At 52.9% G+C, this 17,116-nt stretch overlaps 1 protein-coding gene across 2 annotated transcripts in view; it reads left to right on the plus strand.

Annotated features, from left to right (window-relative positions):
- The window catches only part of LOC120400638 (cullin-9-like), a 62,186-nt gene extending 45,755 nt beyond the window's left edge, over nt 1–16,431 (plus strand). Inside the window, exons 33-41 of one of the 2 annotated variants that reach the window (XM_039529479.1) lie at nt 4,021–4,185; nt 4,282–4,445; nt 8,878–8,971; nt 9,147–9,221; nt 10,032–10,142; nt 12,919–13,036; nt 13,647–13,780; nt 13,933–14,024; nt 15,275–16,431. In XM_039529479.1, coding sequence (XP_039385413.1) covers nt 4,021–4,185; nt 4,282–4,445; nt 8,878–8,971; nt 9,147–9,221; nt 10,032–10,142; nt 12,919–13,036; nt 13,647–13,780; nt 13,933–14,024; nt 15,275–15,482 — 1,161 coding nt within the window. In that variant the 3' untranslated portion in view covers nt 15,483–16,431. The remainder of the gene's footprint in view (nt 1–4,020; nt 4,186–4,281; nt 4,446–8,877; nt 8,972–9,146; nt 9,222–10,031; nt 10,143–12,918; nt 13,037–13,646; nt 13,781–13,932; nt 14,025–15,274) is intronic. The other variant, XM_039529478.1, reaches the window with a different exon arrangement.
- Nucleotides 16,432–17,116: the final 685 nt, after the last annotated feature.

Genomic DNA, 17,116 nt, shown 5'->3' on the forward strand with positions numbered 1-17,116 from the left:
AATTCTTTCTTGATTTCTTTGCTTTCACTGAGGATGTTAGAGGAGATTCCCTCTGAGCTGGAGCTTTGTGAGTGACAAAGGGAACTGATCTGAACTGATTGAAGTGTCACTTCAGGAGGGTTTGGTTTGGAATTATAAATTAACACACAAATTCAACCAAGAGTTCACCAGATCTCATTGGAACTAAAGAAGAAAGAAGAACTATTAACTAAGGTTAACTACTACTAATTAATTTGTGCTGTAATCTTTAAACTAAATCGACTGTCACCCAATGACTAATAGTTAGCTAATGTAAAACCAATATTTGGAGATCCGGGTAGGTACAGACCTGTAAGTCTAACGGTAAGTTGTAAGTATTAGTTTAAAAAGTTGAAACAATAGTAAAAAATAAAATACATAGAAAAACATAAACTCTTGAGCAAAAGTCACATGGGTTTCTGTAAAGGGAAATCGAAAATTACTTCTTATAGATAATTTTTGAAGGGCCAACAAACATGTGGACAAGGGGGATCCGTGGACATAGTGTGTGACATATTCCCTCCAGAAAGCCTTGAAGTCACCTCAAAAAGGCAAAAGGCTCTTAATTAATTGTTGTCATGGGGGAGGGGAAGGTCCTTCATTGGATTGAGAACTGGTTAAGGGGAGGGGAACAGGGTAAATGGTAAATGTAAATATGGAGAAGGGGATGTCATGGTAGTCTAGTCAGTCCCCAATTCAACCTATTCATCCTATTCAAATTATTCAATTTCAAAGTAAAAGAGGAGAGGAAGGTAGATGGGTATTAATACTAGCAGATGATATTATCAAGAGAAGATAGAGAAGAGAAGAGAAAGAAAGAGAAAAAAAAAAAGAAAACTAAACAAAAGGGCAATAAAATGGCAAATGAAATAAAATGAATGGAAAAATAAAGTAAAAAAAATTGGAAAAAAAAATAAACTAACAATAACAACAACATGGGCTACATACAAAACAACATCTAACAAGTAAAAAAAAGATCTTGGCGAGATCGTGGATAGATCTTCCATGCACAAGAAAGGTGCAGCAGCAAAAAAAAAAAAAAAAAAAATGTTAGGAATCATTTAAAAGGGGATAATAGATAATATTGAAGATATATTATATGCCCATATATAAATATATGATAACCCTCAACCCAGTTACTGGTCTCTGTGTAAAGAAGAATCTTCTCAAAAAAGAAAAGAAAGAAAAAAAAAGAAATAGAAAAGGGCAGAAAAAAAGCTTAGGTTTAAAGAGGGGGAAAGAAGAGGAAAAAGTAAAAGAGAGGAGAGTGAAAGCTTGAAAAGAGAAGACTAAGGGGGGATAGATAGAGGTATATAAAATCAGAGGATGTAAAGAAAGAAAGGAAGGAAAAGTTATTTATAAATTTAAATTAAATAAACTTAAAGGGAAAAATGAAAATAAACAGCAGCAGGTTTAAAAAAAAAAGAAAGTTCTCTCACGCAAACGCACAGTCAACTCTGAGGTTGTTGTGGAAGTGAAACCTGGGAGGTACTAGAGTATAACAATAAAACAAAATGAGATAAAAAAGAATGGTGGAATAAATGGCTAATTGGTGATAATGGGAATGGGGGAATGGAGAGTGTCTGGGGTAGAGAGGACAGAGGATGGAGATGGATGGGATCACTGAGAGCACAGATCACTGGATCCTGGCCTATTGGGCATTCTGGGGGTGGGCACCTGTGGCACAGGGCCACTCAGATGGGATTGTTGCCGTGGGGAGTCACACGTCCCTCCCCAAAATGTAATTTTTGCCTGGTTGTGAAATTGAGAGACAGAAAGAACCAGGAAATTAAATTGCACCTCCGAATGGCTTCTGACCCGTGCACCAGTCTCCGAGCAAGTCACCCACATCAGCACAGCACTCCTCTGGAGCTTCTAAGAGGAACTCAAGAATCCTCTCAAAGAGACACCAAGAAACAGAGCTTGAGTTCTCTGGTAGGGAATCTATCCCAAAGAAACCCTGATCCACAGATCAAGACCAGTGGTTCCTGACTCTGCACCCACGAGGCTGCAGTTTTCTCAGGTACTGTGAGCACCATTAAACCCAAAGAATATAAGGGTCCCAGCTCTGGGAAATGGTCAGTACCATCGGGGTTTGAGGTGACAAGGAGAAGACTACTCTAAGTTGGTACCAGTAGACTCAGCCAAGCTGTCGGTACCATCGTAGACCAGACTGTCATCTAGCAGACACTCCTTGGAGCTCATAGAGCTTACGGCACTGGCAGTAACATCTGCCCAGGCTGCTGTCTTGGTACCAAGCACTTGGGTACTGCAGGAGTTTAGATTTTCACGAGACCTTGTGGCAACAGATGCCTGACTCCCCTTTGCTTGGTACCGATCTGTTCCAAGGGCCTCTAGATCCCTTGACATTCAACCAGTACCAGCGGAGTCACCACCTTTTTCTACCAGTGCTCTTTCAAGAGACTAACGCAGGAAATAGACACTCCCCTGAACTGAGTTGTACCCCTCTAGGATTCTGTATTGGTGAAGGAACCAAGGGCCAGCTTACCTCTTTATGCCCTTGGGTTGGGGGGATGCGAGGTCCTTGGGTGCAGGCATGGCCCCAGCGAACGCTGCTGGCCGAAGTACTCTGTTCATCTGAAAGAGCCACCGTTCCTGTAAGGGAAATAACATTCCTGCAGGAACTTTGTTCGCTCTAGGCGTGTCAAACAGAAGCCATTCCGCCCTGACGCACCAGGGGGTCTCTCCTTGTTTGCAGAAGTAGAACAGTATCCAGCAATAAGTGCCACTTGCTTTCTACCTTTGTATCCAGATTCCTGTCTGCTTCCTTCTGCTTGGGCACTGAGCCAACCCCCCTGGTCAGATGGGCCTGTCCTGTCCGTAGCCTATGGCGCTGATGGGTAAAGAGTGGCTGCTGCTGAATGTCTGTTTCATCTGTCCTGTTTCTCTCTGCATCCCTGCAACTGTCCTCTCTGCCGTCGCCCATTCCCCTCTCCAGCTTGCCAATGCCGTTTTTTCTTTCCCTGCGAGAATTTGACAGGACCACCCCTGTTCTCAAGACAGAGGGCTTCTCTCCAGGGCGGCATCGTTACAAACTTCGGCGTGTTTGGTGCTGGGGAGAGGTGCTGGCTTGAAAGCTCTAGGGACTCAAGTCTTCTGGTCTCAGAGGCTGTCCCGCGTGGCCGGTGACATGGCAGGTTTTCCCACGCTCTGCTCTTTACCAGTCTGCCTCTTCCTAGTCGTGAGAGTGGCTCATTCAACCCATGGCTCCTCTGCTCAGATGGCCAGGCTGCATCAGCTGGGCACTGCCGGCCATAGCCAGTTCCTTCTGCGCAGGGCTGCCCTAGAGAGGAAACCTGTGGCCCTTTCTCCTGAGCCAGCCAGCTCTTTGGGGATCTGCTGCTGCTTTGACCTCCTTGTTGAATTACGCCAAAGCCTTTGTTATGCTCCATCCTCCAGTCGGCCCCAGTGCTCTTTCCTCTACACCTGACTCTCAGGCAGTGTCTCTACAACCGCTTTATCCTCTTCCTGTATTTGCAGTAAGTGTGTGCATGTTTCAAGATCCCTTGGGGCTATATTGTTTCCCACACTTGTGAACCTAGTCTGCACCCTGGTGAGTATTTTGCACCTACCTATCGAGGCAGATTGAGACCAGAACTGCCGTGTGCTCCATGGCTGCCCTGACAGCAGTCCTAGGGCCTTTGCCAGGGAGCGTGTTGCTTTCTATTTGTGTGATGGTCATGTCAGCCAAAATTGGGCCCCTTTGTGCTGGGCCTAGTACGAGGCAGGGATGTCCCGGCGAGCTTACGACAATCTAAAAGACACGACAGATGCAGGGTGGGAGAAAGGAAGCATCATTGTCCCTATTTTATGGCTGGGGGCTGAGCCGCAGAGGAGGGAAGTGACGTGCCCACGGTCATGCAGTGAGTTGGTGGCAGAGGTGGGAATTGAACCCACAGCTCGAGTCCCAGTCCGGTGCCTTAACCACATGATCATCCTTCCTCCTTATGCCCCTCTGCCCTGGTTTCTCTCTCTCTGCAGTACGAGAAGGCTCTCCTGCGAGGCTACGTGGAGTGCTGCTCCAACCTGACCTGGTGCACTAACCCCCAGGGCTGCGATCAGGTCCTTTGTAAGGAGGGACTCGGCTGCGGAGAGGCCTGCTCCAAGTGCTGCTGGATATCCTGCTTCAACTGCAATTTCCCAGAGGTATGGCTGAGGTGTGCTCGGCTGCGGGCCTGTCTTCACGCCAGCTCGCTACTGCCTTCCCGCTCCCCTGTGACTCTCATGCTCTGTCCCTTGCAGGCTCATTACCCAGCCAGCTGCAGCCACATGTCCCAGTGGATGGATGACGGCGGGTACTATGAAGGGATGACGGTGGAAGCCCAGAGCAAACACCTGGCCAAACTCATCTCTAAGCGCTGCCCAAGCTGCCAGGCTCAGATAGAGAAAAACGAGGGCTGTCTACAGTGAGTATCTTTCCTCATTGGGGGCTGGGCTAGGAGGAGATGGGAGGGATCCAGGCAGGTTTCTGGGGCACTTAAGAACATAAGAACGGCCATACTGGGTCAGACCAAAGGTCCATCTAGCCCCGTATCCTGTCTGCCGACAGTGGCCAATGCCAGGTGCCCCAGAGGGAATGAACAGAACAGGGAATCATCAAGCAATCAGTCCCCTGTTGTCCATTCCCAGCTTCTAGCAAACAGAGGCTAGGGACACCATCCCTGCACCTCCTGGCTGATAGCCATTGATGGGCCTGGCCTCCATGAATTTCTTGAGTTTCTGTTTTTGCTGGTCCTGGCTTGGCTTCAAGGAGATGAGCATCCGTGCTGTTGTCTTGTTACCCCATTGGACTGCTGAGCTGCTCTGGTTCATGGGATTTGCGGAGCCCTTTGCTGATCCCAGGTCCTCGATGGCCAGAATGAACCCCCCCGATGGCTCTGCAGTGCTGTATGTGATATAAGTGGGTAGGTCTTGGTCTGTTTTTCAGTGGACATTGCCCACCTCACCACTACAGCTGGAACATGGCCTGGTCTGCATGCTGGGGCGCAGGAGATGCTCAGCTCTGCCACAGTTCTGTTCAAGTGACTTGAGCCAGATCACCCACATTCTGTGCTTGCGAATGGTCAGGAGAGCAGTGTTACGGCACTAGGTGCAAGTGGCTTATACAATAGAGGGGGTCATTGATGTCTGAGCAGAGAGGATGAAATTTCCATGGGAAGAGCGCAAGGTGCCATGCAGTAACTGCGCCCGTGAAGGATGTTGAGGGGTTCAGCGCCCTGTTTGACAGCTGAAGTGCTGAGGATCACCTGTCCAGGCCATGCGATCTCGAGCGAGCAGCCTTGGGCGAGGGGTTTGCAAGGCAGAGTGCTGAGGGAGGACGAGGAGACAGTGAAGCAGTGAGACTTGTGAGCCACACAGGCTCAGAGAGCTGCCTCTGTGGCTAGGGCAGTGCTTTGAAGATCTGCAGGATAGAGTTGCTTATGCCATTTTTGACCACCCTGTCCAAAGCTCTGTGTTCATCACAAATTACACGAAGAAAACGCCCGACTCCACCTCACCGATTTCTGCTCCAAATGGGAAACCGACCCTCAGAGCACGGAAATTGTCAGCACTGCTAGGCACAGGGGCGACAGGTGTTCTCCTTCCAGTGCTATCAGTGCAGATCCCTGCTCTGTGTACTGCCCCAAGCGCGGAGCCCTCTGACCTTTGGGGGCATGTGGCCTTTGCCTGGAGCTGTGGAGCGCTCCATGGTAAACTATGTTCCTGCCTCCCTTGGTTCCTTCCCACACCAGACCTGCAAACTGAAACTTCCTCTGGTTTCTCAACTTCCTACTCGTTGGACACTTCTTATGTTTGCGCCTTAATTAGGAGCTAGCTTCAGCGTAAACTATGTTAGCACAGCGATAGAACTAGAACTAGTGTGTGGCGTAGGCATGTCTGTACGAGTTTCTTAATTCTGACTCACCCGCCCTCTCGAGCCTCTTTGAGGTCGTTTTCGTGGTTTTGCTTTAGGGACAAATAAGGAAAACCCCAGATTTCAAGACTGATTTTCAAGAAGTCCATAATAGACCCCCTATGGTTTCTTTGTTCCTAGACATAGGGCCCTGAATTAATGTAGATCTCCATACAGCATTGGGGGACTGTCTTCTGGAAAGGACTTGAGGGTCATGGAGGAAATCAACCGTACACATGCCCCTAGTGTGATGTTGTATCAAAAAGTCTGTGGGTCCTTACATGTATAAATGGGAACATGGAGGAGGAGTAGGGAGGTGGCATCACATGTGACTAGGGTGCTTCTGAGACCATTCCTGGAAGCTATGCATTGTCCATATCTGGTGCCCACACTTTAAAAGGAGATTGTCCAAAGAGCTGCCAAAGCTATTTGAGGCCTGGAAAACCTGTCTCCCAGTGAGAGACGAAAGCAACTCAGTCTGTGTGTAGGGGTTTAGTGGACAAGAGAGAGAGCCTAGAAGTACCTGCCTGCAGAGATGATTTCTGATGCTAGAGGGCTCTTTAATTCAGCAGGAGGCAGCACAAGATCCAGTGGCTGGACGTTGAAGCTCAAAGCAAAATATTCAGATGGGAGATAAAGCATCCTTTTTTGCGGGTAGTTAACCCTTGGGACTAAAGGCTGGATTCTCCATCACTTGGCATTGTGCCATCAAGATTGGGTGTCTTCTAGTAGTCCATGCTCTGGCTCCATCACAGGTCAGGGGGCAAAGCTATTCTTTGAGAGTCTGTGTGTTCCCACTTACAGGAATGGTGCCCTGGTCCCTTGAGTCTGCAGTGCCCGTTGGGCTGCACACTCTTTAGTGGCATTGAACGTTCAACACCCAACATTACTTGAGTGCATGCAGCCCTCAGCTGCCTCAGGGTGCTGAAAGGTCTGGGCTCCGAACAATACCCAGAACAACCCTCATCAATTCCTAGACCCACTATGACTAAGTGGGCAAAGCTGTTGCCTCCACACTCAGATATTGTCTCCCAAGGCCCATTCCTTCCTCTGGATTCAGCCTGGCTTCAGCTGACATCTTGGTTATTGAAAAGAGAGCCTGAACAATGCTCCATCAATCTGCCAGAGTCATCCAGACTTTGCTAGCACCCAAGAGAGCCTCATACGCCTCTATCTGGTCCAGGTTCAGTGGCTGGTGCCAAGAGCATGGGGCGGACCCCAAGAAACGGGGGATTTCAGCCATTTTGGACATTCTCCAGGAAGGCCTAGACAAGGGCCTTCAGTCCAGCACCACAGCTCACCAAGTTTCTGCTTTCAGGAGCATCTTTTTTATGGGGTCTGCAGGATCCTTGGCAGAGAACCCCCAGACCTCCAGGTTCCTCAGAGCAGTGAGGCCAGTCTTCCCAAAATGGGATCTGCCACAGGTTTTGAAGGCTCTAACAAATCATCCCTTCAAGCCCCTGACTTCAGTATACATAAAAATCTGTTTTCTTGTTGCTGTCGCATCTGCTAGATGGGTATCAGAACTGGCATTATTGTCTGTACAGGAAACAGAGTGATGCTGAGAACTAGAGTCCTTTCTTCATGAAGTAAATTCTCCCTTCCGTAGTTCCCAAGAAGCCGTCCATCCTTTGTTCTGGCTGAAGCCGCAAGATCTGGTAAAGGAGTGGCACATCCCAGAGCTCAGGAAAGTGGTGGAAATCTACATCAAGCGCATGGAGTCCACAACGAGGTCAGGTGCCCTGTTTGTGTCCTTCCAGCCTAAATGCCAAGGACTCAGTTTCCAATTCGTCCATCGCTAGGTGGCTTCGGCTCTGTATCGTTGAGGCCTACAAGGCATCAGAAACCCGGCTCTGGAGGGTATCAGCGCACTCCATGAGAGCTCTAGCTGCCTCGTGGATGGAACGAAGAAGATATTCCACATGGAACATCTGCGGAGCAGCCATCTGATTGCCAGCCAGCACCTTCATCAGTCACAAGAAGGTGGACTTTCTGTCCTCAGCAGAGGCTTCCTTCAGCAGGCAGGTGCTGCAGGCGGTGGCCCAAAAATGATGTTGACCTTTGAGCAATTCTTACAAAAAAGGGTGGTCCCCTTTTTTTCCCTCTTCTGTCTCATTGCTGGGTTTCTTTACCTTCCCCTCCCAACCTCTGTTCACTGCTTGCTACTTTCCTGACGTCTCAGAATTGTGGGAGACGCTGGGCTGCAGAATGGGAGAGAGAGAGAGAGAGATTTTTTTTAACTGATAACATCCTTTTCTGCTGGCAGCATCTCTCACAGTTCTACCCACCCTGCAGGGCGTTATGCCGAAGGGTCTGTTATTTTCTTTGTGCTGGATCGTTACGTTGCAGGCCGTATGCCGGTTCTCCAGAGCTGCTGTGCTCCCATGGAAGTTGCGGATCTCTTTCTACGAGTGCTGTACAGCTTTGGAATGACTCATCTGGCAGGAAGCAAGAGCAGTGGGGTGGCCAGTGCTTGTGACGCTGCAACTTTGGACAGCCTCTGTGAACAGCAGCACAGAGAGGAGCAGCCTAAGTGTCGTGGAGTTGTGAGAGACGCTGGTAGCAGACAGGAGATTATTGTTAAGAAATCTTCCAATTCCTTGTCCTCCTTCCCCTCCACTGCACGTGCTTATTCATTACACTCTTTTGCTTCAGTCTAAACTGTAAACTCTTTGGGACAGTCTCTCTCTTTTTGTACAGCACCCTGGGTTCCCTGATCTTGACTGGGGCCTCTGAGCAACTGTGATAGAATAAAAATAGTGGTTTGTGTGTGAGGGAAGCGTGCAGAGCTGAGCACGTGAGACTCAGCCGCCCCTGTACGCCAGCACCGCAGCCACATTCCAATGCCCAGGGACCGGGCGGGTGTCTGCAGGGATTGGGACTGTTTGCTACTGCACCTTACATCAGGCCAACTCCAGCTCCCCTTCTCTCTTCTTCCTGTGCAGCATGACCTGTGCCAAATGCAACCATGGATTTTGCTGGCGTTGTCTCAAGCCCTGGAAGCCAACGCACAAGGATTATTACAATTGTTCTGCCATGGTGAGTGTTTGCTGCGTGCAAGCGGTTTGGATACGCCTTGAGGTGAGGACAAACTTCGGGACTCTGGGGATCGCCTCTCGTGCTAGGCCTGTGGCATTTGGTGGTTGTGGGTCTTGTGTTGACCCTCCCCAGGGAGCGATCTGCCACTCCGGGTAACTGCTGCCTTTCCCTGCAGGTGAGCAAAGCCGCTCGGCAGGAGAAGCGTTTCCAGGACTACAATGAGAGGTGCACTTTCCATCATCAAGCAAGGGTAAGGGCTCCTCCTCCCACACTCCGGGCACAGGCCCTGCTTCCCAACCCCAGGTGCCCACGGCAGGCGATTCAGACTCCAGTGTGGCTGGAGTTGAGGACTGGGCTGCAGATCTGTGTGGTGGAGTTGAGCATGTCCCCCTCCCCCGTGGCGTGTGATAAAATTCTCTCACAGTTTGCTCCTCTCTGCCGACTCTGCTTGGGAGCGTGTGAGCGTGGGGATGAGGCTGGTGGGGTGGCAGAGAACAAGTCAGGTCCAATAAGGATGTGTAGACTTCTGTGCAGGCCACTGGTAGGGGATAGAAGCTGCCACTGCTCCCCAAAGACCTTGCCAAGAAAAAGGACAGAATCGGCCTGGCTGGTAGCTGCCTGCCATGGAGCAATGTATAAGCTCATTTGGCATTAACTCTTCATTAGACTTTACCAGCTGTGAGGGGCGGGAGTCAGTTTTCACAGGTGGTCGGCCAGGCATTCCCCAGCAATTCTAGGTGCAGATTCCATCATGGCAGGTGAGATGGAGACGGGTGGTGTCGCTGGAGGCACCTCGGTCTCAGCAAGGCACAATCGGTCACAAGCTTTTTGCATTGAGCAGACTCAGGATCGCTCAGCCCAGCTCACCGAACAGAATAGCTGGCCTGGTGGTGTGATCGTAACAGAGGGACGAGGCAGAAACCTCCCTGAACCTGGGAGCTCTGTCCTTCGTAAAGAAGAGCTGGGGAGGAGGGGAGGCTGAGCCCTTCTGGCTGGGGCAGTGATCTGGAAGCCAGTGGAGGGTGAAGCGGGGAGATGACTTTGCTCTTGGTGGTTTTAGGAATTTGCTATGAACCTAAGAAACAGAGTTTCTGCCATCAGCGAGGTGCCACAGATTCGAACCTTGACCTTTGTTGTGGATGCCTGCAAAGTCCTGGAACAGGCCCGGAAGGTAAATGCGTGAGGAGCGGGAGACCAATTGGGTTTATTTTGAGATATTACAGCAGTGATCAGTGACCCCATGGTGCTGGGCACTAAGAGATGGTCCCTGCCCCAGAGAGCTTGCAGGCCAAATAGCTAAGATGGACACAGGCTTGGAGGGGGAATGGAGGCACAGAGAGGGGAGTCTTTGGTCCAGGGTCATGCAGCAGGGCTGGGACTAGAACTCAGGTCTCCCGAGTCCTGATTGGTGCCTTAACTACTAGAGCAGGCTGACCTGTCGTTGAGCCATAGACACTGGAGAGGGGAAAAGCCTATTAAATTACCTAGTCCATGCCCAGTGTCAGTGCAGGGGTGCACCTAATAGCCTTCACCAGGGCTTTACCCTGTCCACTTCGAGATTTCCCAAATGATGGAACTTCCCTGGGTGTGAACTTGGAGGGTTGTTGGGTAAGGGTGGGAAAAGTATGGAACCAGGTTTTTTTGGAGGGCGAGGAGAGATCGTTAGGGAGCTTCTCTCATGCAGACCCTGGCTGAACCCTAGCCTCTCCCGTTCAGTCAGGCACATCTGTTCCTGTCCCCATGTGTCCCTCCACCCCCATGTGTCCCTCCATCCCACTCAGACACCCACTCCCCCTCCTCATGTAGCCATGCACCCTCTCATGTGTCTCTGTGCTCCCACCCAGCCACCCTGTCTCTGTGTAGCTCTGCATCTCTCCCCCATTACCATGTGGCCCTGCACCTCCACTCCCATTCAGTGCCTGCCCCAGTCTGTCCTCCCCCACTAGCCCTTATGAGCCCCTGTCTGACCTCCTCGCCCCCCAGTACCCCACATTGTCTCCCCATAGACCCTGTCTCCTAACCTGGCCCACTGTGAAGAAGGCGGGCTCTTTCTCTTCCCTTGCTGGTGGGGAGCTGCTGCTTTGTTCAATCGCCACAGCACCCTCTGGTGGGCAAAAGGCAGAACTGCAGCAATGTTTTGGCAGATGCTTCTTTCTGTGCAAAAATTAAAAAATATGCAGGGCTCATTAATTATGCGCACGCACAGTAGCGCAGAATTCCCCCAGAAGTAAACAACACCTTTGTGCATCTCCGCTCTGAGCTCTCAGGAAAGGTAACGAGCCCTGTGACAACTCTTCTGTGCTCCTCTTCTGTTTACTTCCGATCCTGCTCTAAAAGTCGGTACCTCCTTTGTTTTCTGCACTCGCCTGACGCCACTCACGTTCTGCATGGTTTTTCAGAAATATTTCAATGGTTGGTTAGCTGTGTTAGCTGTTTCCCACAGGTCTAAACTGGCTAACGTGCCTGTGTTCGTGCTTTCCAGATAGAGAAGGCAATTTACCCGGGGGTTTTGCTTGGCACCCGAGCCCTTGGGTAGCATCACATTGTCCAAACTTGTCTTGTTTTGTCTGTTACATGTAAATGACAGCAGAGTGTATCTGCCATGAACGGTTCTGTTCTTCCTCTCCCTGCTACTGTGCCTGTCTTCAGTTCTTCTCTCAGGGCCTGAACAGCACCCTTGAGTATAATGAACCCTGCTTGACGCTGTCAGTTGTTATCTGTGCATAGCAATCCGAGAGTGGCTCCTTCTGGCCCCATCTCCTGGGCAGTGGTCGGAAAGCAGCCTCCTCTGGGCTCCTCTCAATCTATGACTTTATTTTTGATAGTCGTTTAATTGATCGGTGAACCACGGGGAAAGGAATGTACCCCTGAGACTGGCTGAACAGAGTCGGCATCTGGGCAGTGCTCCCTGGACCTGGGAAATGCCCAGGCAGTGTAATGCTGGAGAGAGTGGATTGGAAACCTGGCTGCCTGATAGGGACACTTTCCATCACTCCTAGTAAACCATAAACGCCCTGCAAGAGCTACCGCTTTGATCCAGCGTCCTCCGGGGGCGGAGGAGTTCTACAGAGATCCTGCTGTTCTTAGCTAGACAGGTCCAGAGTTTTCAGGCTCTGCCGCTCGCTGTCTCAATGGCACATGCAGCCACCTCCCATCAGAGAGGAGAGCACGTCCGCCATTAGGGAACTGGCTTTAGATGATGTGAGCTGTGTGTGAATACGAGGGCTCGTGCTGCTGTTGCTCTCTATCTGGCTTGGCTACCAAGGGGTCTGAGGCTTCAGGTGCCGTTCAAGCCCTTCTATCATTCTGTTCTTATTCCCAGTTTCCGTCCCTCTGTCATCGCTGTAGCATGTGCAACCCCCATAGAAACCAACTTCTGCGTGTCTCATACATGTAGCTCTCCTGGCCGTGGTGCTTAAGGAGGACCACTGATCGGGTTCTCCTGTGGACGTCTGTGGAACCTGCAAGAGGCGCTGGCGATAGGGAATGCCTGTGGGAACGTGTTTGTGCTGAGATGCTGTGTAACCCTATGGAGCCCCCTTGCCCTCTCCTGTCTGCTGCTAGGCTGAGTTTTCTTACACCTTCACCTTGGCTAGTTCCTGCCTTGATTTAACTCGGCGCATCCGTGAATCTCGTGACCATGCTCACGTCTAGTTTGGGCATCCCTGCGAGCCTGTACGCGTGCCTTGCTTGGTGCCGGTTGTGCCATCCCTGCCTGCTGTTTGCTCACTCTGTGGTGCCAGTTCACATGCTGTCCACGCTTTGACGTTGGGTGGCTACCCCCGGGTCAGAGCTGGGACCGCCAAAGCCCACCCAGCGCGCTGCAGCGGGTCAGGGTGTTCCCATTAGTGCCAGGTGAAGTCAGAAATGAACTTCCAGCTTAGAGCCCCCGGCTGTTCCGTCCGCGCTGGCCCTGGGCGCTGATAACCGGCTCTGTGCTGCTCCAGGTGCTGGCTTACTCCGCTGTCTACAGCTACTACAACCAGGACACCGAGAAGATGGATGTCATGGAGCAGCAGACGGAGAACCTGGAGCTACACACCAATGCTCTGCAGATCCTTCTGGGTGAGGGGATGGTGCTGCTGCCTGGGGCGGGCGGCTGCGCAGCGAGGGAAGCGTGCTCACCGACTCCGTAGCTCTGTCCTGCTATTGGGTTGGAGGTGTCCCATCCAGGAGCTGCTCTGGCCTGGTTCTGCTCAGCTTATCTGACTGGATACAGATTTTTAACAGGGAGGGTAATTAACCACTGGGACAGTTTACCGGGGGTTGTCCTGGATTCTCCAGCAGCGTTAATCTTTAACCCGTGGTTGGCTGGGTTTCTAAGGGAGCTGCTCTAGCTCAAACAGGAGTTTGTGCAGGGAAGGGCTGTGCCCTGCGCTGGAGGAGGAGGAGGTCAGGAGGTCAGACTCCATCACAGTGGTTCCTTCTGGCCTTGGAACTTGGGAGTCTAATCTGGCTGCTGGCAAGCCAAGGCAGAGCAAGGGGAAGTCTCCAGCACTCCCTCCGCCCCTGCCAAAAGGAAGGCTGCTGCCAGCAGGCTACCTAGCGAGTGCACTGTGACTGCGGCCTGGGGCGCGGGGCGGGTGGACCCATTCACTTGGGGCATCCGCGCTCGCTTCTGGTGATGGGTCCCTGAGTAGGGATGTTGTGTAACGCAGCCTCTCTTGTGTTCCAGAGGAGACTCTGCTGCAGTGTCAAGACCTGGCCTCCTCCATTCAGCTGCTCAAAGCCGAGCATTTTAACACTGGCCTGGAGCTGGTGCGCAGGATCCAGGAGCGGCTCCTCGCGATCCTGCAGCACTCCACTCAGGTACCAGCTGCATTTCAGCTGGGGGATGTGGGTGGGGTGGGAGGGAAGGGCAGGCTTTGTCCCCTAAGCTGTGCCAGGGAGTGTGAGTGGGGGCAGGGAGGGGGTGAAGTGCCCCGCCTCCGTCTCTTGTTCTGACTGTTCCATCCTGGCAGGATTTCCGCGTCGGCTTCCAGGCCCGGCCAGGCTCCGACCAGAGGGAGATGAAGTTGTCAAATGTGCCTAATGCAGCCCCACCTTACAAAGAGTGAGTTTCCTTCTCGGGAGACACTGGGGAGGGGAGGAGCGGGATGCTGGTGCTTCCAACTGGATGCTGAAGTGTTTGTGACGCCAGCTCAGGGCTCCCAGACCTTCCTGGGTCTACACTGTCGCCGTGGTAGAGGGACCAGGCATCCCTGCAGGCAGCCAGTGCACAGGTGTGAGCAAAGCAACCAGTAAGGGACAGGAAGGCGAATAACACAATAGATGGTAATGCCACTAGAGAAATCCCTGCGGTGGCCTCCCCTGGAGACGGCGCGCAGTGCTGGTCACCGCATCTCCCCCAAGGCAGCGCAGCGCTAGAGGGGGTCAGAGGAGGGCGACACGAACCGCCAGGGGCCTGCAGAGCTCTCCTGTGAAGACAGGCTGGAACGGGACTCTTTGCTTTAGAGACAAGACCGAAGGGGAGATGGTAGAAGACTGGGACAGGGAAAGCAGATGAGGCGCTTCGGTTCTCCCTGTCTCCTAGCGTGAGAACAAGGGAAATTCAAACCCTTCACAGCGGGTGAAAGAAAAGCCTCTGCCAGCTGTGATCACGCTGCAGACTTCCTGCCAGCAGCCGTCTGAGGCCAGAATGTAGCAGGAGTCAGCCGGGGAACGGCCACTTTCCATGGCTAGCCAGAGGAGAGCTACCATAGCTGATGGTAACAGGGTTTGGAAGGGATGGAAAGCTCCTGCTCAAGACTGGACAGTCTCTAGCCAGTAGGGATCAGGAGATCACCAGATGCAGGGGGCCATTTTTCACCCCGCCTACTGCCAGGTTTTCACCCCTTTTCCCTGGTCCATCTGCTGCTGGCCCCTATGTCAGAGACAGGGAACTGGCAGCCAGGTCTGATCCAGTCTGCTCATTGCTAGGGGCCCAGGGAGCCACGCGGGTGGATCTGTGGGCCCAGTGAAAGTGGGTCTCCCCACTTTCCCAGGCAGGGGTTTGAATTCTTTTCAGAGACCTGGGCTCTAGCCATCGCCAGAGCTGGTGTGTCCGGCTTTGTGATTGGTGGCTCCATCAGGCCTGGCAGGAGACAAGCTGTCCCGGGAGCAGCCTGTGCTGTGCTGATGCAGAGGGCCCCGATCATCCGACACTTCTCGGGCCAGGAGCCAGACAGTGCCCCCGATGGCCCATGAGTGTGGGTGGAGGGGAAGGACGCCAGGCCGGTCTCTGAGCTCAGTTCTGCATCCCGGACCTGCCCTCAGGCAGGAAACGCTTGGCGTGTGCCCACTCTCTGCATTGCTTCTGCGCAGGCTGAAGTTCGATGGGGCGTCCGACTCCCCTGACACAGACGAGGGCGCCAAAGAGGAGGAGGATGAGGAAGATGAGGAGTATGTCCCGGAGTGGCAGGAGGAGTATGATGAAGACCTTGATGACGACAACTTTTCCTATGACGACGAATCAGAGAATCTAGAGCGCGATTCCTTCTTCTTTGATGACGAGGATGAAGCTTATGACTAGAGGTGGCCCCCGTGCTGCTGAGCCCATCGTAGAGCCTAACGTGACACCACCTCTCCTCTGCCAGCCAGCTCTGACACACACCGCCACTCCCTGCTCTGCCCCAGCCATGCCGGGGGCCCCCCGACAGCAGCAGGGGCTGGTCGCTAGTTTCCAATAAAAGGAAGTTTCCTTTTAGGGCTGGTTGCTCCGTGACTCTGTTGAACTTGCTTGGCCACTGTCCCTGGGCCCAGGTCCTGTTACCTGTGCTCCTGTTCCAGCACGTACCCTCAAGGCATGCGGCAGGCCCCAGTGGATCTTGAAGGCCTGGCCCCTGGGGAGGGTGGACAGACCCAGTCGGGTGTGTGAAGGGATGTGCTGTGTGCAGTGCCCCATCCCTTCCCCGGTAATAGCGTTCACACCTGCCTGGCACGCCGGGAAATAGCATCTCCCAGCCCGGGGCAGGGGCGCGGATCCCACACGCTGCCTCCTGGTGCCAGCAGTGCCTCTGGAAGTAACGTGCTGCCTCTGGCCCTGGGTGAACTCCCCGATCACACTCGGTGCGTGAGAATTTCACAGTGCGGGGCTGCTCCCGTCCGCTGCACTTCCAGAATGGGGGCAGGCCCGGCCTGGCAGGGCAGTGCACACGGCAGCAGGGGGAGGTGGGGACGGTTCTCAAACTACGTGTCCAAACTGGAGCCAAAGTGCCCCCTGGAGCTGGCTGGGGGCTGGGCGCGGCCCCCCCGACTCGGCCTGGCTGTGTGTGTGTTGGGCCTGGAGGGGCGTGTTGTCTGTAACTGCATTTTTGCTCATTTCCCATTGGAGCTGTGGCCTTCTCTGACATGAAGAGGGGTCATGCGGAAGGCCGTATAGATAGTATAAATATATATATATGTGCAGAAGCTGTCATTGTTCACAGATTATGCTTTATCTTTCTGGAAAAGAAAAACCCTACAGATACAACTTCCGTTTATGAAATAAACGGCTTTTCTTCTAGCACCGGCCTCCGTGTCCTCCTATGGGGCTGGGGGGGACCCCCAGAAGAGCCCAGCCCATCACTCAGAGCAACCTGACATGGCCCCGTTGCTTCACGAAGGTGCCCCGTTTTATGGAGAGGCAGTGGCTTGGCTATGGTCATCCCGGGGGGTTAGTGGTGGCACGAGGAGAAAACCCGTCTCCTGACTGTCCTGTCTCCAGGCCCTGGATCGTGCTGCATGCTCTGAGCCAGAGAGTCGAAGCCGGCCTCTGTCCAGTCGGACAGCAGCTGGGAACTTGTCAGGATACGGCAAAGCAGCCCCGCCCCGCCCCTGGCCCGGGTGGGAAAGAAACGACTTCTCAGCGGGAACCTGCCCCTTGGCCCATGTCGTGCACCAGCTCGCTCTAGATCTTCCTGTCCCGTTGGCTTGTGCTCCAACGATCCCGCTGCACTCCTCTGTCTCCCCAGGCTGCTGATTTGGGGCCACCTCTTCCCCATAGGGACAGGGGCTTGTGCTGGTTAGAGCTGGCAGTGCCAGGGGGAGGTGGGCCCACCCTCTGCTCTGCATTCAGGGTCATTCTGGAGCCCTGCAGCCTCATTCTCCCCTCCCTCCGTGTGTGTCTCAAGCACTGAGCTGTGAACACGCCCAGCCCATCCTGCCTTGGGCGATGTTTCTATCTGA

Source organism: Mauremys reevesii, linkage group 3, assembly GCF_016161935.1.
Source record: "Mauremys reevesii isolate NIE-2019 linkage group 3, ASM1616193v1, whole genome shotgun sequence".
NCBI lineage: Eukaryota > Metazoa > Chordata > Testudines > Geoemydidae > Mauremys > Mauremys reevesii.